Source organism: Columba livia, chromosome 7 (assembly GCF_036013475.1).
Source record: "Columba livia isolate bColLiv1 breed racing homer chromosome 7, bColLiv1.pat.W.v2, whole genome shotgun sequence".
Taxonomy (NCBI): domain Eukaryota; kingdom Metazoa; phylum Chordata; class Aves; order Columbiformes; family Columbidae; genus Columba; species Columba livia.
Window position 1 is genome coordinate 3,948,438 of NC_088608.1, and position 23,448 is coordinate 3,971,885.

The 23,448-nt window shown below is 44.9% G+C and overlaps 1 protein-coding gene and 2 long non-coding RNA genes across 5 annotated transcripts in view; 1 reads left to right on the forward strand and 2 right to left on the reverse strand.

Moving 5' to 3' along the window:
- Positions 1 to 6,182, reverse strand: part of LOC110360151 (uncharacterized) — a 52,877-nt gene extending 46,695 nt beyond the window's left edge. Inside the window, exon 1 of the long non-coding RNA XR_010473956.1 lies at positions 742 to 6,182. This is a non-coding gene — a long non-coding RNA (uncharacterized LOC110360151). The remainder of the gene's footprint in view (positions 1 to 741) is intronic.
- A 10,524-nt stretch (positions 6,183 to 16,706) lies between these two features.
- The window catches only part of ZEB2 (zinc finger E-box binding homeobox 2), a 114,919-nt gene continuing 108,177 nt past the window's right edge, over positions 16,707 to 23,448 (forward strand). The window contains exons 1-4 of one of the 3 annotated variants that reach the window (XM_065070238.1): positions 16,757 to 17,010; positions 17,115 to 17,213; positions 18,741 to 19,672; positions 19,783 to 19,920. In XM_065070238.1, coding sequence (XP_064926310.1) covers positions 19,848 to 19,920 — 73 coding nt within the window. In that variant the 5' untranslated portion in view covers positions 16,757 to 17,010; positions 17,115 to 17,213; positions 18,741 to 19,672; positions 19,783 to 19,847. Of the gene's footprint in view, positions 17,214 to 18,740; positions 19,673 to 19,782; positions 19,921 to 23,448 lie in introns of all 3 variants that reach the window. The other 2 variants (XM_065070237.1, XM_065070240.1) reach the window with 2 other exon arrangements.
- LOC110360158 (uncharacterized) lies at positions 17,236 to 18,742 on the reverse strand. The gene is made up of 2 exons (XR_002415826.2): positions 17,657 to 18,742; positions 17,236 to 17,570 (listed from the first exon to the last, which is right to left on the reverse strand). It is a non-coding gene; the product is annotated as an uncharacterized LOC110360158 (long non-coding RNA).

Below are 23,448 nucleotides of genomic sequence, written 5' to 3' on the forward strand. Positions count from 1 at the left end.
GGTTGTATGATGATCTTGAGGGCCTCTTTCAACAAAAAACATTCTATGATTCTATGGTGGGATGGAAGTTAGGGATGCCCACAGGGTTTGGCACGTTCCCAGACTGTTGGGTGTCCCCAAAAAGCTTCCTGGCTTAAATGAATGCCATTTTGTCTAGCTTCTTCCTTGGCTTGCACAGGAAGCTCAACTCTCTTAGATCCAATTGCCATCTCATGTTTCTGCCACAGGTGAGAAAAAGGTGGTCCCAGGTTGGTCAAAAGCTTTCTTATCAGTCTTGCTTTGCCATTGATTGAAGCACATTAATTCTTTTCATGAAAACTAATATTTCAGGGCAAACCCCAGTTTTCAAGAAAAAAACACCAGACCTGGGAAAAACTAAGATTTTGTTTTTCTATGAAAAATTGTTTCTGTTTGGAACTATAACCACAAATCTCCACTGCTTGTTCCTCTCCATGATTTATAAGTCAGACTGTAGTTCATGTCAATTGTCATCACACTTCAGCAGAAAGACCTGGGTACCACAAGAAGTGAGAGACCTGCTCATGGAGGACCATGGCAGTCAAACTACCGTATCTGCTAAACAGGTCCATAATACCTAGATTGCACAAATTCCATTTGTTTTGGTCTTAAATTTTTCACTTGGTTTCAGTTCAAGAGGAGAGACTATTTCCTGTATAAAATGTCAGTTTTCCAATATGAAAATCAAACTAAGCATGAATCTAATATTAATCAACCACTTACTGTATTTACCAGAAATTGCCACGTTCATCATTGTAATAGGAAGACCTACACATGTGAACAGAAAGACAGGAAGGATAACAAACATCCTAAAATAGTCAAATAATGGAAAAATAAAGCATAAGAAATCACTAATCTGAAACAAAATATTACAGAAATATATAAAATTTAAGAAAACATTAAGAATTATCTTTGCTGCAGCAAATAAAAATACAGTTCTTGAAGAAATCCATGAGAAATAATAAATCAGAAATGGTAAGAAATATCCCAACAGTCATTTTGATCTCTTGGTGCTGAAGTAAAAAAAATGCAGTGCATAAGGGTTAACTCCTCAGCTCACACAAATCAAGTTAACACCGTTTAAGTTAGTAAAATGTATTCAAAGTCAAATTCATTTACTCCAGCCAAATATCTGTCCCTAACTGTATCCTTTGCATTTTATACTGCATTAACTATTTAAAGATATTCAGCTTTAAAGCCCAATATACTTCAATACAGTCTCTGTTACATATACGCACTTTTGTGTACATATGCAGAGGAATACATACATATAAAATCATACATACATATAAAATCATAATATAAACAAATTAACATAACAAAATTTGTAGCTATGACAAATAGAATAGGAATGAATGATTTTGCAGGATTTTGTGAGGAAATGTGCTGCAAATTCTAACTTGAGTAGAGTCAACCACTGCAGATTTATGAGCAGGAAACCTTGCTCAAATAATTTGTTAGAATTCTTCAAAGATATTCCTCCTAAGGTAGACAAGAAAAATACTATAGATGCTATACAATATGTCTAGACTTTCAAAAGAGTGTTTGATAAGATCCTATACTGGAGATTACCAGCAAGGTACAGGGCCACTGCATAAATGATAACAAACTTTAATGAACTGATAACGGTCTGCAAACAACATTCACTGAATGACTTAGAGATTGGCAGTCAATACAGGATAGTGCTTTGGTCAGGTTAGGAGCTTGTCTTGTCTCTAATCTATGTAAAAGAATTAAATCCGAATATCAAAGGTAACGTAGCAAAATGTGCCGGGGACGTAGAAGTTACAGGGGCTCTGGCAACTCTTGTCTAACCCCAGTTATAAATGCAAGATCCAGATCACCAAATGCAGCATCCAGCACTGCCAGGACCTTGCTGCTGTGCTGGAGCACAGAGCAGATGGAGCAAAGTAAACAGGTTTTTCAGATGCCATGGTAAATGGGAAAATGTGATCCATGTGAGCAGAGGATGGGAAGAAATGATGGAGGGTTCTACACAAAGGGAAGAGGGAGACCCAGGTGCTGCTTGGAGAGAAGGGAGGAGCTCGGGAGGGAAAGGGAAGGAATAGACAAGAGGATGCTTTGAGCTTTTTAATCCTTAGGAGATGGGAAGTTTAGAGGAGATTACGAAGTCTTCTGAAATTAAACAAACAAACAAAACAAAACAAAAATGCACATGCACACAAAAACACAAACAAACAAAAAAACCCCACACAAAACCCCACAACACTTTTTTTTTTTTTAATCCTAATTTAACGGATGAGTGTTTGGGTAAGACTTTCTATCTCAGGGATGGCTACCTTATGCTTTTACTGTAACAGTTGGATAACAAAGCTAATCCTGTTTCCCTTGACCCCAAGCCCCATGTAGTTCTGAAGTGCTGCCGGTCTCTTTCTGCCCCAAGGGTGACAGACCTGTCCAGACTACTTCAGTACAACCAGTAGACCAGGGGACAGGACAAAAGCCTCAGGGCTCATTTCCATGCTGCCACAGCTCAGGTCTGCACTGGAGAACCTTTACAACTCTCTTGATGCTTTTTCAGAAACATCAAAGAGATTATGGCTCCTAAATCCCATTTACAACAGTATCTCCTCACTGAGAAACACACTTTGTATTTACTTTCCTTGTGCTCCTTGAAAATGGACCTGCTTCTCCTAAAGCCTGGAGGGGTTTTAGGGACCTAGAGAAAAGTGAATATGCTCACTGGGACTCTTGGCCTCATTCCCAGTGGGATTTGTGACACACTCATGGACATGGACATGGGTTCATGAAAGAAAAGTCGCACAGATGCAAAAAAAGAAAGACCAGGAGTCCGAAGCCCATTGTCTAGGTCCTTCACCTGGTAGAAGTGTATGTCCTCTGATAAATGTTGATTAAAAAATAAAATGAAATTTAAAAAGTTGCTAAACAGGGCTGAACGGACCCACTCCAGCATCTGAGGTTATTTAACTAAAGGCTTTTTGGCAGTTGTTTTATCCCTGATGGTAACTACACAGAATTTCACCAGATATTTAAATAAAATGTGACAGCAGTTAAGAATGGGCTGTGCTCACTGCAGCTCTTTACTTTTCTCAACCTTCACATCTACATTACCCAAAAAAACTTGTCCAACGCTACAGCCAAACTCGGTGGGTTTAATGCAACATTATTTTAATGGAGCATATTCCAGCAGCAAGACCAACAAGATTTGCCCTCATAAACATTTACCAAAAATGTACAAAGATTAAAATTTCAGTTTACTATGGTAGATTTTTTACCAATTATTCTCTTTATTATCTTTATGCAAGGACCCTCACAAAAGAGCTGTCTGACATTGTGGTAGTCACTACATTATTTTTAACTTTTGCAAAACAGCATGTTTAGACTAGGAATGAAACAAACAAGGATTTAAGCCATGGCTGTTCACAATCCAACAGGTGCCATGGCAAATGTCTTCTACATCCCCTGTTGCCCAGAGCAATCCTGCCCAGGCCCAAAGAGGATTCTCAGTCCCTCTTTGGATTACCAGCTACTTGGTAAAGTTGGATTCAGTCCTCCAAATGCAAAAGTAAATTTTTTTGAGACTTTGACATGTTTTTCTTATTCACTGAGGATCCTGGATATAAATCTGATTTTTTCTGTACCTATTTGATACTGTACACTGATTTGTTTTCTTTCTACCAGCTACATGCCCATCTTTTCCCCTCCATAAGAACTGTTTCTTCACCTGCCTGAAACCAAGAGATTTCTTATTTTTCTTCTGTTTCCACGTTTCTCAACGTTCCCTCTCCACCCAGTGCTACCATCTTAGTTCCTGAATAAAAACCCCAGTGTTTCTCAACAGGTTGCAGAATGTCTTCCCCTAAACAATCTCTGCCAGCAGTGCCTTTTTTTGCAGGGGAAAATTGTAATAAATATATAAATAGGGTTTGTGGGGTTTTTTTTAAATCAAACCTTCTATTCATTGTAGAAGCAAGTTGCTTACTTAAACAAGAGAGCATAGCTAGATATCAGAAATAATTGTAAACAATTATTCTGCTATTTCAACACACTTAAATAACAAATTTAAGAGTCTCTTCTTGACCTCGTGTTGCAGCAATCTATTTTGCCTGTTTCCCACTTCATACTTCACGCAGATATTTTTGTTCTACCAGCCATCTTTGAAATTTCAAAATCACGCAGGTTTATTTGCAACTTGTATTTCTCTTGCTATGATTATACTCAGATCTTTAATGACATTCTCCTTTGGGTTGCCTCAGAGGAAGGGAAAAACCCAGGTTTTTTAACATGTTGGCCTTCTGAGGAAGCATCTGTATGCTAATTTGCTCTCAACTTTGCTAGCAGAAAATTTAAAGGGAGATAGTCTTTAATAAATGAAGATGAGCTAATAGTTAGAAATATTTGTAATGTTACTGATTTCTTGGGTTTCTTTTTTCCTTCCACCAGCCTTCAAAGCTGTTTCTTGACTTTAGGAGATCATTTTAAGTTAATACTTGACTACGGAAACTCCCGCTCCACCTTAAAAATTGTACTGAATCTGTCAAACATCAATTTTGAATGAATGCCAATTCAGAATAAATAAAGTGTGGTATGGACACTCCAGCAAAGGATAGCCCGAAAATCAAAAGGACTGTTATCACACAAGGAACGTGATAGATTTTCTCCAATAATTCCAATTTTGATCACCTTTTCCAGAGAAGAACTTCAGTGACTCAAATAGGAATAAGATATGAAGCAATCGTTGTTTCTGGCTGTTAAAGATGCTTGATATAAATGAAGGCTGAGCTTAATCCTTTCTAAAAAAGACCTAAACATTAACATTTTCATAATTAGGATGAAAACTGAAGTAGTGGTTGTATCTGGTGAGTTTAAAAAGGAAAAAAATAAAAAAGGCCAATTAAAAATGAAAGGTCTAAGAATAAACAGTAAATTCACGTAGAGCTATCCTATTCACAGTGTAGCAGGAATTATGTTAAATAAAACCACTGAGTGAACCGAAGTATTAATGAGCAGAAGAGATAGCCAGACATGTTTATATAGACAGATAGGACTGGAGGATATATCGACAATGCAGGGAGGTGTGTTGTAATAAACTTGAAGGGGGACAGACTTGTTGGGCCAAGTGTCCCTTTGCCATCCAGGAATTCCTCATGTCCTCATTACCCTTTCACCTCTGGACAGCTGCAATATTAAAATCTGGCTCATGTCTTCAGGAAATTGAGTTTAATGTCCTTCATTTAGTCCCCACATTTATCCATATCACAAAACAGTCATATAGTTTGGCTCAACAGACAGTGTCTGTTCAGGAAAGAGGCCCATCCTGGAATGGCAGGGCTGTTGAAAGGCAAGCCTAAAGCCTGCATAGCTTGTGTGATGCATGCATGGCACATTCACACTCAAGAGAAACCATCTTATTTTCATTCCTTTGTTCTTCTGGTATCCCTTGCAAGTAGTGTTTTAATTACCAAAGCAGACAGTATGCTCCTATATCATGACAGTAGCCAGGTTGGACAAGAACGAATGTGGCCTCTTCATTTTCTCATTTTTTCTTCACAGAATCACAGAATGGTTAGGGTTGGAAGGGAGGGTAGCCTCAACAAGGAGCTAGCGCCCAGGTGACTTAAAAGGCCGACAGCATCCCGGCTTGTACCAGACTAGTGTGGCCAGCAGGACCAGGGAAGGCATCGTCCCTCTAGACTGGGCACTGGTGAGGCCAAACCTTGAACCCTGTGTTCAGTTTTGGGTCCCTCATGACAAGAAAGACCTTGGGGTGCTGGAGCGAGTTCAGAGGAGAGCAACAAAGTTGGTGAAGGGTCTGGAGCACAAATCTGATGAGGAGCAGCTGGGGGATCTGGGTCTGTTTAGCCTGGAGAACAGGAGGCTGAGGGGAGACCTTATTGCTCTCTACAACTACCTGAAAGGAGGTTGTAGCATGGAGGTTGTTGGTCTCTTGTCCCAAGTAACAAGCAATAGGACAAGAGGAAATGGCCTCAAATTGCATCAGTGGAGGTTCAGATTGGATATTGAGAACAATATCCAATTGCATTGAACAGGCCGCCCAGGGCAGTGGTGGAGTCACCATCCCTGGAGGTGTTTAAAAGACACATAGATGAGGTTCTCAGGGACATGGTTTAGCACCAGTGTTGGGTTAACGATTGGACTTGATGATCTTGAGCGTCTTTTCCATCCAAAATGATTCTACAATTCTGTAAGTTATGGGTCTGATTGGGTACAACTCCCTGCTCTCTGAAGCACGGATGAGGGCTGCAGGGTTAGGTGCTGCATCGATGGATTGCATAGCATAGGAAATATTAGTGGCATGTTTTGCTCCTGGGGATTGATATGTAAAGCTCTGAATGCAAAAGTCAACTCCTAAATAATCCAGAGTCAGAAAGGGGCAGAGTCGCTGTGGTGGTGAAAAAAAATGTGAAGGGAATAAAAATTAATCATCAAAAAGGTTTTATATTTTATGCTAGTAAATCATTTTAACTAATTAATTACATCATATCTCTAGCCAGGCTTCCAATCTGATATCTTCAGAAACGGGTGGGTAGGGATGTAAAAGGCACTTGTTCTCTTTATCTGGAAAACATCTTTGTTGCATATTTTCCAGCATTGTGGGATTTTTCTCTATATCTTCAAGAATATTTTTTATGCCTTTGTGATCATTTTCTTCTGATCCATTTGCTTACCAACGTAAGGAGCATAAAATAGTATGCAGATACTTGAAGAGTATTTGTAGAAATGTCAATGTACTGGGTGCATTTTGGGGTGGAAAGAAGAGTGTAAGATGGAGGATAAGTCTGTCAGCTTGAGGCAGAAGCCACTGATTTGTAAATAACAAAATTGTAGGATTTATTCTTTTTGATACACTGCACTTTTATTAAAAGAAAATCCCCTGGAAACCTCTGTAAATGGCATGAAACGTATAATTAGACTTCGCTTTTCTCATTCTCTGCTTATTTAAGTGCTCAGTAACTTCAGCAGTGATTCAGTAACAACTGATTTTATAGAAACATCTGACAATGAGAACAAATATTTGCAGTGTTTTCAATCTCTGCTCTATATTTCTCCCTGCTCACCATGAGGCACGAGGGAGATGTTGTGTTCCTTGTGCGTAGATCAGCACCGCTTTCTCCACTGCTCCCACCTCTAACCATGCCCACTTTCCAACACTAAACATCAGGTGTGGCTTTCCACACCTTGATTCTTACCTCTAAAATTCTACGCCCACCCCAAATTTCAGACAGAAACCTCACTGATAGCTCCTATCCTCCCAAAAATGGGTGCCACCACCAGCCAGGCTTTGGCATAGGCAAAGACACCACTGCAAGGTACAGCTGGTGGCTGCGTGGTGGCACAGAAGCTAACCCAGGCACCCACCTGCCCCAATGGCAAATATCCAAGGCTGTGCTGTGGTTGGGTTTGTTTTCTTTTGCCTGGGCTCCACCATTTCTGCCCTTTCTCTGCTTCCTGGGGAAAGAAGTCTCACATGTAGAGAGTCATTGGTGTAGATGAGCTATAAAGTCATGGAGGGTTGACTTCGCTGTCCTGAACCTCCCCACCAGCCTCCACAGCCATCAAAGCAACCTTCATAGCAAACCCTGGGTCACCTCACCGATCTCGCGTTCACCCTTTAGGCAGCAATATTTGGTCCAGTTTACACTCCTGCAAAGGCAAGGGGTAGGAAGGACAACACCATCGGGATGGCTGCCACCAAGTCTATCCTCTCCATCCAGGACCAGCCACCCTAGCACCGAGTGCAGTGATTGTACTGTCCCATTCCCTGCCCCTTTTATTTTGGTATCTTCTCGGAAGCATGGTGGGCCTGTTCACATCTTCGGTACCATCTGTTGCCCATGCCACATGCACAATTAAAGGGCAAATAACGAACATCGCTCTCCTAATAAGTGTATCAGTGTACTGGATCCATGCAAATGTCTTTACCTGTGGGAACACGGCTTAGTCAAATTGTGGCACAGGAGATAAGGACCTGAAGTTGCCATTCTTGACTTGTGGGAGCCAAGGACTTCAATGCACACAGCACCCCAACCCACGCTGCCAAAATTGTTCTGCAGATCATTCGTCCTTCTCCCTAGCCCAGAACTTTGGAAATCACACCCATTCATAACCTCCTTGTCACAGGCCCATTGGCAGGTTGGCCCATTGACCGGTGGACCCACTGGCTGAACACCGAACAGTATTGCCATATTCTGCCCCATGCAGTTCTTGCACCCATTTCCAGCTTGCCAGAACAAGGGAAAGGAATATACTCAATATAATCACTTCTGAATTAAAGAGAAAAAAAATACATAAAAATACCCATTTTTAGAGGGTTTCAGGTTGAAGGTTGCTTGTCAGAATCCAAGAAGAGAGCAGCAGTTGTTCTGACGCTGCGGTTTTCACATGCTTGTCAGAGATTTGAAGCAGGAGAGCTCATGTGTGTTAAAAAGAAAAAAAAAAAAAAAGGAAAAAGAAAAGATGGTAAGGTTTAAAATAGTTTAGATGCTGCCTTGAGCAAGTTTAAGCGATATAGTGAGAAGCACTGGTAGAAGTGTACACACACCTAACAGCAGCCATATGGGGAAATGACTTGTTTAAATACTAGTACCTTTAATGCGATGCTGACCTGGAACACCAAAGAGCAAGTGACCCAGAGAGGTGTCAGGAAATTTCCCAATAAACATTTTTAAGACATAAATTGGGCAGGAAGTGAGAACCCGGGGAAAATTTTAATGGCAAAGAAAAAAAACTCTCTCCTGTTTTTGACAGCTCTAATCACCCGGAGTCTAAGATTTGGGCTTGGAAAGGGGCCAGTTGGCCAAGACTTCATCCACAGATGAGCTGGAGATGATGCTGATGGTTGGAAAGAACAAACAGAAGAACTGGCAAGTCCGATGTCACCCTTGACGAAAGGGATGTCAGCCAGTCTGGGGGTAAATCTGCATTTTGGGTGTGCAATGGTCGGTGGGACATGTTCCTCGGCTTCTCTTGGTATCTGATACATTCAGCAGCCACATGCAGAATGGCAGTAGTTTTCCAGATATTGGGCAATTCTGTAAACACAGAATTTCTTTGAAAACTATGCCACAATATCTAATTGTTTCAGATCATTGGGGCTTTTTCTAAATATCTTTGTCACCCTTGTGTTTCGGTAGATTTTAAAATATACACATAATCTCCTGAAGTCACAGAGGGAAGAAGATGTTTTCCTCCTGGCGGTGATAAGAACAAGTTGGGACAATGAATCAACTCCGAAATTTTTGGATGGCCATTAAAACGTCAGCTTTGCACCCAGATTCCCCGCCGGCACCTTCACCTCTATTAGCTTGATATTCAGGGGGAGAAATAATGGGACACTAAGAAAGCCAGGGAAAAGTAAATTTCATCTAGTCCCAAATAGGTAGAACAAGGGCTACTCTGTAATTTTATGTTTTATATTCACCTTTCAACCTGGTTAAAAGAATAATTTTAAATAAAGAAGTCCACTTTGCAGGTTAATGGATCCACCACAGAGTTGTCCATTGGCTTCACTAAGGCACAACAGCATCCAAGTTGCTTTGGTCGATGTTTCCAGCATCAGATGCCTCCACCCGTAGCAAAGGTTGACTCCAACCCAAAAATGGATCTTTCCCTTTGCAAAGAAGCATGGGTGCATCTCAGGGGATATTTGCTTTCTCTCCTGCTTTCAGAACTAAAAAGCAGAGGCTTAACCCCAGTTTCCACTTTGTCCCTTTGCAGAGATCTTGCTGCCATTGTCACCACCCTGGTGGCCAAAGTGATGGCAGGTCTGGGCACCGGGCCCTCTGTGCTGCAAGTGTTGCTCAAGTTTCCCGCTTTTGCTATTACAAATTCAACCCCCACCCTGGAAAAAAAAATCTGTTATCACTGAGCATATGCAACTGCTAAACATCCTATTCAATATAACTTCAGCCTGTTCTGAGAACTACATTGCACAGTTTCTTTATACAGTATCTGTCTGTCAGATATTGCCCACTAGATTACCATAGTCTATATAATATACTTCCACCGTAAAAAAAAAATAAAGGAAAAAAGTATCTTTTTGGATGTATTTTTTGTGACTCAGTGTTGAAAAAATAAAAAAAGAGACTGAAAGTTTTTATTTTACTTTTACATTTTACATTTCACATGTACTATCTTCCCTATATGAATGGCACTAAGCAAATTTAAACACTAACATGTATTTGTGCCTCTATTTTCATGTAATTTCTTTAATCTACTAACATGAAATAGTACTGCATCGATTTAAGGTATTTCTAGAGCATCTATTGCCCTGGTTCCTCAGTATGACAGCAAGGAGCCAATAACCCATATTCAGAATATGTAGGCCCCCTGTATATTTAAATCTGCCACTAAACAAAAATTCTGAAAAGCCTCCATTTCTTAATAAACCAAATTCAGACCTGGTATAAGCAAAAGCACCTCCTTGGCTCCTCATCAGGCAGCGCTGCTATAGCAGTTAACCAGCGGTCAGAGACGGTGGAGCATAGTTCTAGTCCTTTAATTGCTTTATTTTTGTATACCTTTTGAGTTACGGTTTTGTCCAGCTGCCCCTTCCTCCTTTCTGTTCCCCATGTGGCTGAGTTTTGCTCATACCAGCCCAACGCCGAGCAGGGTTGCACAACAAGCACCATCACTTGCACCTATTTGCTGACCAACTTATAACTGATCTGCAGTTTATGTTGTTCCTTTATTGCTACCAGCTATGAGTGAGGGGGGGGGGGGGTGTCTTGAGAACAATGATTGAGGCATATTAAAATATAACAAGAAAATACTGATGTTGCCTCACTAGGAGGACACAGTAAAAATTTATATTAAAAGTTCTTGATATTTTAAATACCACAAATTCAAGCGACCTTTGGTCTTCTCTCTAAGTGTCATGTAAACAAGCAGGGAACATTGCATATCTGAGATATTTCTTTATGGTTTCCTAGCTTAACCCCACATGGTTTTAAGTAACGTGTATGTGTCGCAGGAGACATTACCACTGTATTTAAGAAAATGAGGCCTGAAAGTGCTCACATCCAGAAGATACATGGTCTTATTAATGCATATATGTCATGCATAGATTATTAACAGCTTAATAACTAGATAGAAACTTACATTTCAATAAACATACTTTTACAAGTGCAAAGGAAAAAAAGTTTTGCATTAGGATGTTACTTACTTCATGTCTTTGTCCTGGGAGAATGCAACTAAAGAAACCACATTTAAAATCAGACATTAGATATGCAAATATGTGTTCAGATCAGAGATACGAAAATTATTCAAATGATTAATTATTCATCATAAAAATGTCAATTAATAATTCTGAAGCATAATAGGCATCTTTCTAATGCATCTTTATTTTTCAAGCCTAAATACTGTTGAATCTGTGTTCAATTGCATTCTAACAAGTTTTTAAAAATTCAACAAAGTAAACAACCAACTATAAACAAAAGTGAGCAGCGAATTTTAATCACTGCCAACTGAGCCAAGAGATCTGTCCGAACTCCAGCATCGATCCCAGAAGAGAAGGTAAAACATCTGCATCTCATGCTGTGGGACAGGGGACCGAGGACATTTGCCCATCGACCTGCTACCACCTCTCCCAGTTACCAGAGCCACTTGCTCCTCTCTGCTTGGAGTCAGAAGTGGGTTTGGGTCCCACAGACGCTGTTTTCCTACCCCAGACAGACAGACATATATCATGGGTGGGATGTGAGCAGCTCTAGGCCATCAGAAACTACTTTATAAATGACAAAATTAAGAAAAACATATGAGGGGGATTCACTTTTGACGTGCAGGGACTCGCACGAGATTAAATATTACAGTGAGATCTGCTCCTTAGAAATGCCCAGGGATAGATAAATTAAAGCCAGACAATCTTTTCCCTTGCTTTTGGCTCGTATCCTATCCCTACATGGGTTTTCCGTAAAGGAACTTGAAAACTTTGAGAATGTTGATTCAAAAGGTTTCTTCCCAAATACCTCACCAGCGGGTGGGGGGAGAGTCGGTCCCTGACCCTTTCTTCCTTTCCTTCATGTGGAAATTAAATCTTAGTTAATAGGGACACCTGCATTGAGCAAAAGTATCCAGCAGCATCTCAGGGCCACATGGGGCTTTCCCCAGTTGGAAAAACTATTCTGCTACCACAGGTGACTGCAAAAAATAATTTCCCCCTGGCATTTTCTTTTTGTTTGTTTGGTTTGAGGGTGTATTTTTGCAACCTCCTGATTTTTTCCCAAGGCAATGGCAGCTTCTACACCCCAGAGGTCTGTGCATAAGAAGCTGTCGGTACCCATGGGGAGCCCCGAGCTCGCAGCAGCCGCTCCCCTGTGGGGCAGGGATGCGGGGAGAGATGCTCTCCCCAGGCTCGGCTGTGAGCGGGCACATCTTGTCTCGGTCCCTTACACAGGGATGTTTAATCTCTAATGCAGGAAGGGTTCCACACTTTGGGGAAAACATAGGAGAGCCATGAAGGACCCAAAGTAAAAGCCTCAGGGCAGCTAACGTGGTTTTAGAGGTGTTAAACCTCTGTCTTCAGCAGCCTCTAAAATATATTAGTCAAAATGTATCAGCTAAAACATCTTATCTGCTATCCCCCTGATTTTTCTTCTTCCATGTGGGCAAAAAAATGTTCTCCCCTTTACTCGCTCTCACGCTACACTGGGGAAAAAAACAAACACACTGAAATAAATAAGGCCACAAATCATCCCACCAGCCAGTGTCACCAGGTCCCCACAAAGCCTCGATGGCAGCAGGTCTGAGCAGGAGGCCGAGGTCCTTCAGGGCCTCTGTCCTGCAGCCCCTTTTGGCTGATCCTGTCCCCTGCCCATCACACCTGGGTGCTCAGGGGGTGTTCTAGGGGTTAGCAGGGGGTTTTCTGCCTGCACAGCCCCTTTCTCATGGTAATGAGTTCCATGAAGAGGGGTTTGTCCCCAGCTGTCCCTACGGCCCCACTCGAGGATGGGGGGACATGGGGTTATCTCCAGGCAGGGTATCTCCACCATGATGGGTTTTGGTGGACAAAGATAAACCCAATGAGAAGAAGGCAGCGGCATCACCCCTGGCATCACTCGGGGAGGTTCGCATCAGGACCACCCGGCCTCACTCATCTCACCTCTCTGCATTTCCATGCAGGAAAACCTAAGGAAAAGAGGGGAAAAAACCTGCACCAGAAGAACATCTCCAAGCCACAGCGCCGGGTGCCTTACACAAGGACAGAGCTGGGATTTGTGAAGAGTATTTTGGGTCTGTTTGTTTTTAAACTGATGGGGTGGGGGGATCGTATATGCAAAAGTTCAAAATAAATCAAGGCACAGGTTCTGCATGGAGATGCTGGTGTGACTGGGCTGGGAGCTGGGCTGCCAGCACCACCCCAATAAAGGCAGGATCTATCGACTGTCATTATTTCCATCTCCTAAAGAAGCTGCACGCCCGTTATTAGTCCAGAGCAGGGCAGGAAATCAGCACCTGGATTAAGGCTAAAATCCATCTCGGGAGGGTTTAGCTTATTGCTAAACGTTTATGTCCAGTGTCCAAAAATTAAAAACAAACAAACAACACACACCACGTTAAAATAACGTCTAATAAGGTTGGGTGCTATGCCACTCCTGCGAAGATCAGAGCAGTTTATCGTTCCGATGCAAACCCTGCTGAGGCACTTCAGAGCTGGAGAAACTGTGAGATTGAGGGCTGAAAGAACAGCCTGCAAAATTATGAATAGGGATTATCTGACAATACCAACATGTTCCTTAAAGCCCTTGAGCATCATCGCACGGTCTGAGGGTTTGAGGTTTTTTTGTGTAGCTGCAGATACATGTTTTAATGATATAACATCGACAACACTCCTGCCTATTCCAGGTTGGGCTGCAGTTTCTCTTAATCTCCGCTTCATCCTCTCATTTTGTAATCTGGAAATATATGAACAATACGTAATGGGATTAATTTATTTTGAGAACTCGTTGGTTGTTTGTTGTTTTTTTCATTTTCTCATAGAAAACGTGGGTGACTGGAAATCAAGCGAGTCAGTAATTAGCATTCACTTTTTTCTTTTTCTTTCTTTTTATCATATGCATCTAAATTCAGTTTAGCTCTTTAAGGAATTGCCAGACTGCCCTTGATTTATAGGCGATGTCTTCTGGATCTGAGAGAATCTAATTCAAATTAATAATACTTGAATCTGATTTCAAGATATTTGCACTGTGCTGTATATTTCATTAAGATATCATCACTCTGTGTGTGTACGATATGTCTGTGTGTATACAGGTATATTTAGGCGTGGATGAGTCGCGCATCCTGCAAGAAATAATGTTGGCATTTAGTGAACGGTGGCAACGAAACTTTTAGCAAAGCCGAGATAACTCGTACCAGGAAAAAAATAATATATATATATATAAATATAAATATAAATAAAAATAAGTAAATTAAGAGACCCTTTTTCCCACCTTTGCATAATTACGGATTTCAGCGGCAGCAGACAGCCAGGTCTGCAGGCAGATTTGCTTTAAGCCGCTCCGAGGCTGGCAGCTCCGGAGGAGTCAGGCAGGGCGCAGGCAGCGCGCAGGCAGGGGCGCATCTGCCGCCCCCCCCGGCTGCCGCGCAGGGACATGCACCGGGGGTTGGAGATGGGGACACCCTCAGTGTGTGCGAGGGGGGGGAATTGGGGGCTATTTTCCGACACCCCCCACGCCTGCAGGCGGGGAAGTGGGGTCCCCCCGCCCCACAACCCCCCCGCGCCCTGCGCCTCCCCAGTATCACCCAGTCATGTCTAACTGGCGGGGCAGATCTCACTCACAGATGACAAAAAATAATCATAATAAAAAATAAATCGGTGGCTCTGATGAGCTGCAAAGACACATTGCGGGGGGGCGGGGGGGGGTAAGTGGGGGGTCCCCTTCCTTCCTTTGCGATGTTTAATCGTCAGAAAGGTGTTCTCTGATCTGGACCATTTTGGAGCGCGGTCGGTCGTGCCCATGGCTCGCATTCCAGTTCTTGCTTTAGGCACACATTCAATGCACAGTTCAAGAGCAGTTTATCTTAGCTTAATGTAAGTAAAAGTACAGTGTCGGATCAGTGTACCATTTGTTTCAGTTTTCTTCGGGAGGGGGAGAAAAAAAGGGGAAAAAAAGTGCTGCGATAGATTTAACTCTTGTCAAAGGAGTGAAATTGTTTCGCAGCTCTTTAACACAGCCCTTTGGGCAGCTCCGCGTTTACCTTCGGAAAGGACCGAACCAGTAGGCAAGATGTGAAGTTTATTTTTGGACTGAGGTGATTTCGAGCTCTTTTAGAGGAAGAAATGGCTGCGGGTTGTGCTGGGAATTGGGCACCATCGAGACTCAGCCATATCATCCCCCTTTGCAGATAAACGCCTTCGCTCAGCATCCCCAGCTCGGGCTGCCTTTACTTACTTCGATATTAGTTCTCAATTACGTGCGGTGTAAACCGGCTTTTTGATTAACAAAACAGCAGAGCATTGGTTAAGAACACTTAAACTTCAAGCAAAAAAAAAAATATCCCCCTGGGAAGTGGGCTCTGAATTGGTTAATAATGTGCAGTACTTGCTAAATTGCTGACTTCCAGATGTGGAAAATATCTTTCTTGTTTAGGACCTACGTAACCTGATTGGATTACGACAGAAGCGTCACATTGGAAGGCTTTTGAGTGATGATTTAATTAACCATACAGTAGAAAGCTGTATTTGCCAGGAAACCCCCTCCATATTTGCATAACCAATCACTTCAGTGCAAAGGTGGAGTCTGGGTTTCTTTTTTTTTTTTTCTTTTTTTTTTTTTCTCTATGTAATTTTATTTTAATTTTAATACTTGAAAAAAGGTGAAAAACTTGTAACCTCCCTGAAGTTCAGTCCCACGCGTTTCTCGTCCTCTCTGTCTCTCTGCCCGTCCAGCTCCTTCCAAGGGAGAGCAGAGCCAGGAAGAGCCCATCTCACCCCTGATCTATATCTGTGAACAAAACAGATAGACTGTAAGATCTCAGCACGGTGGTGGGTTTTTTTTTCCTACATCAGATTTAGCTGACTATTCAAATAACCTGGATGAGTGCTGAAATGAAAGGGGAAAAAAAAAAAGTCCCAAAACAAACGTGTTAAGGATAAAAATAAAACAGCACCAAAGCGAGCAGGAGTCAGCCAGGAGCTTATTTGCAGTGCCCGAACAGAGTTTAGTTTCTAGGCATTATGTTAGGGTAAGTTTTCTCCCCTCCGCAAGAAGCGAGAGCTCCAAGAGGGGCTGGGAAGCAGGGCGGTGCGGGCTGCCGAGCGCAGGATGCGGCCCCCAGCCGGCTCCACGGGCTGGGGGGGAACACAGGGATCCCGCCCGGGGATGGGGGAGGAACCGGCAGGGATCCAGCCCGGGGGCAGGGGATCCGGCGGGATCCTGCCGGAGCGGGAGGGGGGGGATCCGGCACAGATCTCGCTTGGGGCGGGGGATCGCGCCTAGGGGAAGGAAGGGGATAAAGCCACGGGGGGGGAAAGACGCACCGCGGGGGGGTAGGAGGGCAGAAGATGCAGCCGGGGGTGGGGGGGGGGAGTGCGCCGCGGGGGGAGAGGGGATGCGCCCGGGGGGGGAAAGAAGATGCAGGCAGGGTGGGGGGAGCAGGGTTAGAGGGGACGCAGCCCCCCGTGGTGTGGGGGCGAGGGGTGGGATGCGCTGAGTTTCCGCGGGGTGAGAGCGGCGGAGCGGCGCGGAGCAGCGCGGAGCGGCGGGGCGGGGGGCGGGCGCGGGGCGGGGGGCGGGCGGGAGGGAGGTGGAATTGCATTTCTGCCGCTAAAGCGTTTCGCGGAGACTTCAAGGTATAATCTATCCCAGATCCTTTCCCAGAGAGAAACTTGGCGATCACGTTTCCACATGATGCTCACGTTTGGTGCTCTTCAATTATCCCTCCCCACAAAGATAGGTGGCGTGTGTTTCAGGGTCTCTCCTCTCGCTCCTACAGAAAAGAAAAAGAAAAAAATGTCATTAGAAGAGGCGTAACACGTCAGTCCGTCCCCAGGTTTGTGTTTCCTGGAGTGGCAGAAAGAGATCAGTCCTAACCTGCCCAGCAGGAATAACGGTCCTTCCGACAACTCTTTGCAAGGCTTTTTACAATTTCTCCAGGAGCTGCATCTCCCTTCACCTTTTCTCCTCCACTTCGCGGCTTCTTCATGCTTTTTCTTCTCACCATTTCTGGCCAAAACTACAAACAAGACTTCGCAGGTAGGTTTGGAATTTAATTCCATTTTCTCTCCTTTTTTTTTTTTTTTTTTTTTTTTAATTCTCCCTTTCTTTTTTTTCTCACACCACCTCACGCTATAGCGGGCTTATTTAATTTCGATAGCATATTATTTCTAAACGTGTTGGCTTCTTTCTGGCATGTTTATACTTGGGGCGAAAAACCTTTTAACCGAAACCTGAAGTGCCGTCGGTACCTCTCCGGGAAAGGATGAGCAGTTTCGGGGCTCTCGGGGTTGTGCCACCACCATCCCTGCTCCCCTTACCTGTCAGCCAGGTACGGGAGGTGCCTTTTACAACCCAGCAGCAAAAGTTTTAGTGTTAGGAAGGGACTTCATCCTCCTGGGGGAAAAAAAAAATCCCCCTTACCCACCTCCTGCTCTTTTTATTTCAGGTTTCACATCTTAGCTCTGAAAGTTTGCAGGTACCTGTTAATGCTTTGCCTGCTCTGAGCCTGCAGAGCCAGCCCGGGCGCGCTGGAGCCCCAGCCCGGGGCTCCCCGGCCAAGGATGTGTTTCCCCAAAACGGAAACTTTGCTGTTTTGTCTGCTTAGTTAGTTTCATTTCTTTATTTTATTTTGTGAAGCTGGGTGAAGTAACACCTTAACTTCTGGGATCCTAAAGCCAGAAGTGAAAGTACTGACTGGAACTTAAAAGTCGTTTACCAAAAAGCAAAAAAAAAAAAAAACCAAAACACCAATATATACTTATTTCAAAAGCTAGCCGGCCATCTGGGAAGAAAAGTGTTGTCGAGATCTGCAGGTTTAAAATTATTGACAACTTTTTGCGGGAGGCTGAAGATCAGGGAAGGTAATGAGACGCATTTTAAACATTTCACCATTGGTGGTTTTGCATTAAAACGCCAATTGCCGAGGCAAGCAGAGAGTCCGGGCTTTTCTCAGTTCCTCTCCGCTACATCTCCTGGTAGATGTGCCACGGTGATGCCACCATTGCCCACTCCAGGATAGGGAATAACTGGCAAATACTAAAGTTTCCAGCACATTTCTCACCCTCTTCCTTCCTCAGCCACATACATCCCCATAGCCACCAATTCACTCTGCCCAGGCGGAATCCCAAGCAGGAGAGTGTGAGTAAACACGCTGACCCTGCACACACTCTCAATATTCCCATCCTCTTACCTGCTCGGAGATTTATTTTAGCCAAGCAGGTTTTATAACCGCAAACGTCTGAAAAGAGAGTTCAGGCAAAATAAAAAGACCTAAGCAACCACACACTTTGCTGCTCAGTCCTGGGATGAAGCTCCAGTAAAGTGAAAAGACAGAAGGGAGGTAAGGAAGGATAAAAACATAAAAAAAGGGGGGGGGGGAAGCTCAATTCGCTGCAAAAAGAAAATGAAAAAATAGTTGAGGCAGGTAATAATTTTTTGGGTTTTCTGTGAAATTCCCAGTGCAGGAGAAGACAATGGATGCGAAGGCGAGGGGGGGATCTTGCTCAGAAGAGCAAGGGTTAATTGCCCTTGTTTTACAGTTTGCATCTGTTACATCTTTTATAGCCCCCTGTTTAAACTAATCCTCGAGTCAAAGCATCTTTAAAGCTACAGCATCTTCTTCGAGATGGACAGAGTTTCAGGAGCGTTCTTGCAGCAAACCAAATGCTCCTGCCCTCTCCCTTTGACAGATAGAGCCTCCTGCACAGCCCGAGCACACAGCCACACACAGTAGGTCCAAAAGTTTACAAGTTAAAAAAAAAATACAAACCAAAACCAAACACCACCAACAAAAAATAAAATAAAATAAAACCCAAACAACTGAAAACTCTGACAGCGGTAGTTTTGATTTCTGTTTCTTTTCTGGGAAGGAAAAAAAAAAAGACACTCTGAAGCTTTGTTTAACTAAGGGGCAGGGGAAACCCTGAATATTGTCAAACTGACTAAAAAGGTGACAGAGGTTTATAATTACACTCCTCGTTGTTAGGGGGAGGGGGAGGTCTCCGTGCTGTGCTTTACCCCAAAAGGACAGGGGAGAGCCATGTTTCCCTCTCCTCTGAACACTTTGCTGGAGTGCACTTTGGGGGATAAATAAAAATCATTATAAAGGCAGGAGAAGGAGGAGAGAAAGCTAGCATTTTGTGTAAAAAGAAGTTCTAATGTCAAATTAAAGTACTTTTTAGAGGAAATGGTCCGCCTAGCATTGAGTCAAACAGCCTACTGTAAAAGCTGTGCATTCCCTCATACGGTCATGAGTTATGACTCATTTGAGATGTAATTCTTGTCTCTCTGATCTGCTTTGCTGGTGCAATACACACACACACAGGGGGAGAGACACACACGCTCACGCAGACACACACACACACACACACACACACACACACACAGAGAGCAAAAATAATTAAATAAAGAAGAAATCTGCCCGGCTGGGGACAGAGAGAGGGGGGAGCCCGCTCCGTCTGCGTCCCACCTCCCCCGGCACGGCAAAACCCCGCCGTGTGCGTGGATGGGTTCTTTTTCGGGTGCAAATTCGGGTCCCCGTTGGCGCCCTGCGTTTAAATGGGATATACCAATGCCCACATTGTTGCTGTGTTTGGTTGTTACATAGAGCCTGCGTGCTGCTGAATCAGGGAGTCGAGTCCATGCGAACTGCCATCTGATCCACTCTTATCAATGAAGCAGCAGATCATGGCGGATGGCCCCAGGTGTAAGAGGCGAAAACAAGCCAACCCCCGGAGGAAAAACGGTAAGCGGCCCCCCCAAGCAAACTTTTTCCGGCCGGCTCCGCCGCGGCGAGGGGGGGGAAGCCGGTCGCAGGACGGGGACGGGGCGGGGAGCGGGGAAGGAGGGGGGGGAGACGGGGACGGCGCCCGCCCGGGCGGCAGCGGCGGCGGCGGCGGTAGCGGCGCCCGCCCGGCTCTCGCTGTCCTCCGCCTCCCCTGCGCGGCTGCGGGGCCGTCCCGCGGAGGCTGCGCGGCCGCGGGACGCCGGCGGAGTGTTGGGGGGTGGGTGGTGAGGAGGAGGAGGAAGGAAGAGGGGGGGTCTCAGCGCGCCGCAGCCGCCGGCGCGCCCCAAAGTTTGTTGCGCGGGTGCGGAGCGGACGGGGCCGCTGCGGAGCGCGGCCGGAGCGGCGGGGTTGGGGGGTGGCCGGCCCGGTTCCCCCGGCCGCTTCCCGGGTCCCTTCGGGCGCTGTCAGGGTCCGGGGAGCGGAGAGAAGCGGAGCTGGGCGGTGGGAGGCGCGGAGCGGCGCGGAGCGGGGCGGGAGGGCAGCCGGCCCTGGGAAAAAAACCGGCAGCGTGAGAACCCCGAGGCAGGCTGGCACCGACTTAGCGACTCTCTCTCTTTTTTCTTTTTTTTTATTGTTAGGGACTCGAAAACGAAACTTCCTCCTCCCTAATAATTAATAATACTAATGAGTTTGGTGCCCAATTGTCCATAGTTGCCCTCTCCCCCGGTCTCCGCCGGCCGCGGAGGGCCGGGGCTCAGTGGGACGCGGTGTTCCGGGCTGATTTCACATTTGGCAGCTTTCACTTGGTGTGGGTCTCTCTTTTCTCCGTCTCTCCCCGTCCCTCCCTTAGTTTCTTCCTTTTCTCCTCCGGCTGATCGTCTCTCCCCCCACCGCCAGCCTCCCCCTCCCCACCCGCAGCCTCTCTCATGGCCATCCCGGCCCCACTTCCAACAACTTTCCTCTCGAAGGAGCCGGAGGAAGGAAGATATTTTGTATGAACCTGAACCCGTGCGCTTATAGCTCAGCTACTTCATTTAAGTGGAGAGGTGGAGGGCAGAGCGGGGCGGGGGGGGGGGGACACGGACGAAAAGGGGGGGGGGGGACACATAACAACAACAACAACAAAAAACCCACAAAGACAAGAGAATGTTGATTAGAAACAAATGATCCTGCCCCCCCCCCCGCCTTGCCTCTCTCTAGGTTGTGAGTGTGTGTGTGCGTGTGTGTGTGTGTCTTTTTCTTGTTGTGGTGGAGGCGTCGAGCCATATGGGGGAGTGATAGAGGAATTTTAGTCAGAAACTGTTCGTTATGTTACACTGGCTTTTCCCTTTGTGTTGTCTTTGATCTATTTGCTTGGCTTAGTATTACAAAAAAACCCCAACTAAAATAATATATTCGGAGCAGCTTCCCAAGGATCCGTTCCTTGTTATCTTTTTTTTAAAGTCTCTCCCCCTCCACCACCACCCTTTACTCTTGTGTCTGTCATTATTTAAGGTGGTCCTCACAGAGGAGACCTCCCCTTCCCCTCATCTCTGGGTAATTTAGTAGACATTAAAATTACACGTAATGTTTCCCTCTCCTCTCTTGTGTTTCCTCAGTTCTTTTTATTAAACGTTGGTTATTGATTTTCTAAAATCAATGTCTGTTGTGGGGCTTTTTTCCCCTTACAAGTATCTAAAGCACGTTGCTGATCAACTGGATAACAAAAGCTTTGTGTCAAGTAGCCTTTTTTCTTATGTTAAACAGTCATTTTTGAGAGAAAAAGAGAATGAGATTTAAAGCAACGCAGCCAGAAGTACTCTTTTGCAGTAAAGAATATTCTGTTTGAGGGGGTTTTATTCTTCTTCTTCAGCCTCCTTGCTTTTTCATACAAGATTATTAGTTTAGCGGGTTAGACCCATCACATGCTCTGTGATGAGGGATGCCTCTACGTGTTTAACATTTTCTCAACACGATTTGAGTCGCAAAAAAAAAAAAAAAAAAGACAACAACCCAAACCCAAAATAAAAAGCTGGATGCCTGTGTTTGCCTAAGAGACCAAGACTGCAGCCTGTACGTCCTGTTATTGCACCCAAGACTTTGGGAACATGCATGGACCCGGGTGGCACAGATTCTTGCTGCTCCTGTGCAAAAGTGTGTTTTGCACGGAGCTGCTCTAACTTGAGAAGCCACCACACTTGGGAGCCGAAAGTTTAATTGCGATTTTTTTAAGGTAACCACTTAAAGATCCTGCAAACTTCATATCAAGTGTGTGTGCGCTGGGTTCACGAAGGTCTAAGTTCTCCCTTCAGTGTCTTGCTCTGGCCAAGACAGGGTGGGGGGAAATAATTCTCGACTTTCTGTCTATACACTCTTTTCTGTTTGTGCTCCACAATTTGTTTCTTTCATTCATTTCTGAGTGAGAAATGTCCTGCTTCTGAGAAGCAGGTAGACGAGCCAGGGTGGGTTCCGTTAGGCTTGTTTTGGTTATTTTTTTTGCATTTTTTCTTTCTCGACAAGCACGTATCCAATGCCTTTCCCGTTGGGAATTGCCCAGGATTTATCTGGACTGAGTGGATTTTTCATCTTTCCTGGATTCGTGGAAAAGATGTCACTTCTGAGCTTGTGTCTTTGCTGATAACACCAGAAACGGTGATGCTTATCGAAAGCAGGCAGAAATTCCTTAGAAACGCAGCAGAACCAAAATAAAATTTAAAAGCCACAAGGAATAAAAATAAAAATAGACGGTCATCAAGGAAGGTAGAGAGTGTGAGTGCAATCACTCACAAATTACAGACGGGATCAAAACAGAATAATCCAACTAATGCCTCAGTGGGCTCCACGCCTGTGTGCGAGGATGGGCAAGGCTCGGGATTAGATACCGGGGCTGGATAAAATTACGGCGGAGTTAAATAGGGTAGAAAGGAGGAAAACTCGGGATTTTCCAAGATAACGGGGTTGATCAGAGAGGTGTGCGGGGGGTAGTGCTGAGAGAGGCGATATGGGAGTCAATGAGGGGTGAGCCCCCCGGGGAGGAGGAGAGGGGACACAGCACGGAGGATGGGAAGGAGAGGACCCCGAAAGCGGGGCGGGGGGACGCGGGGGGGTACGGAGCGGCAGCCCAGGAATGCGGCGGCGCTCCGGGAAGTTCAGTCAGATGATTCCCAGCGCCTGACTCACTTCGCGGCACTTTCACTCGGGAGAAGTCGCGGCAAAAGAGGAGGAGGAAGAGGAGGAGGAGGAGGAGAGGGCAGCGAGCCCCCTTTCCGCACGGGCGGAGGCGGGGGGGTTGCGCTGGCGGCCGGTGCGGAGCGGCGCGGAGAGGCGCGGAGAGGTGCAGAACCGCTGTCCGGCCGGCCCAGTGCCCTGCCCTGCCATCCCTTAGCAGATGAACTGCCTCTCCTTGTTGTTGGTTTGGCGTTTCTTGGTTATACTTTTTTTCCTCCCTTCCTTTCCTCTCCTTCCTCGAAAATAAAAATAAAATTAAAATCCCCAGGAAGGGGGGAGAGGGGGGAAAGTTGGACCTAATTTACTCCAAAGTTTCAGTAAACAGCTCTCTTTGATTCC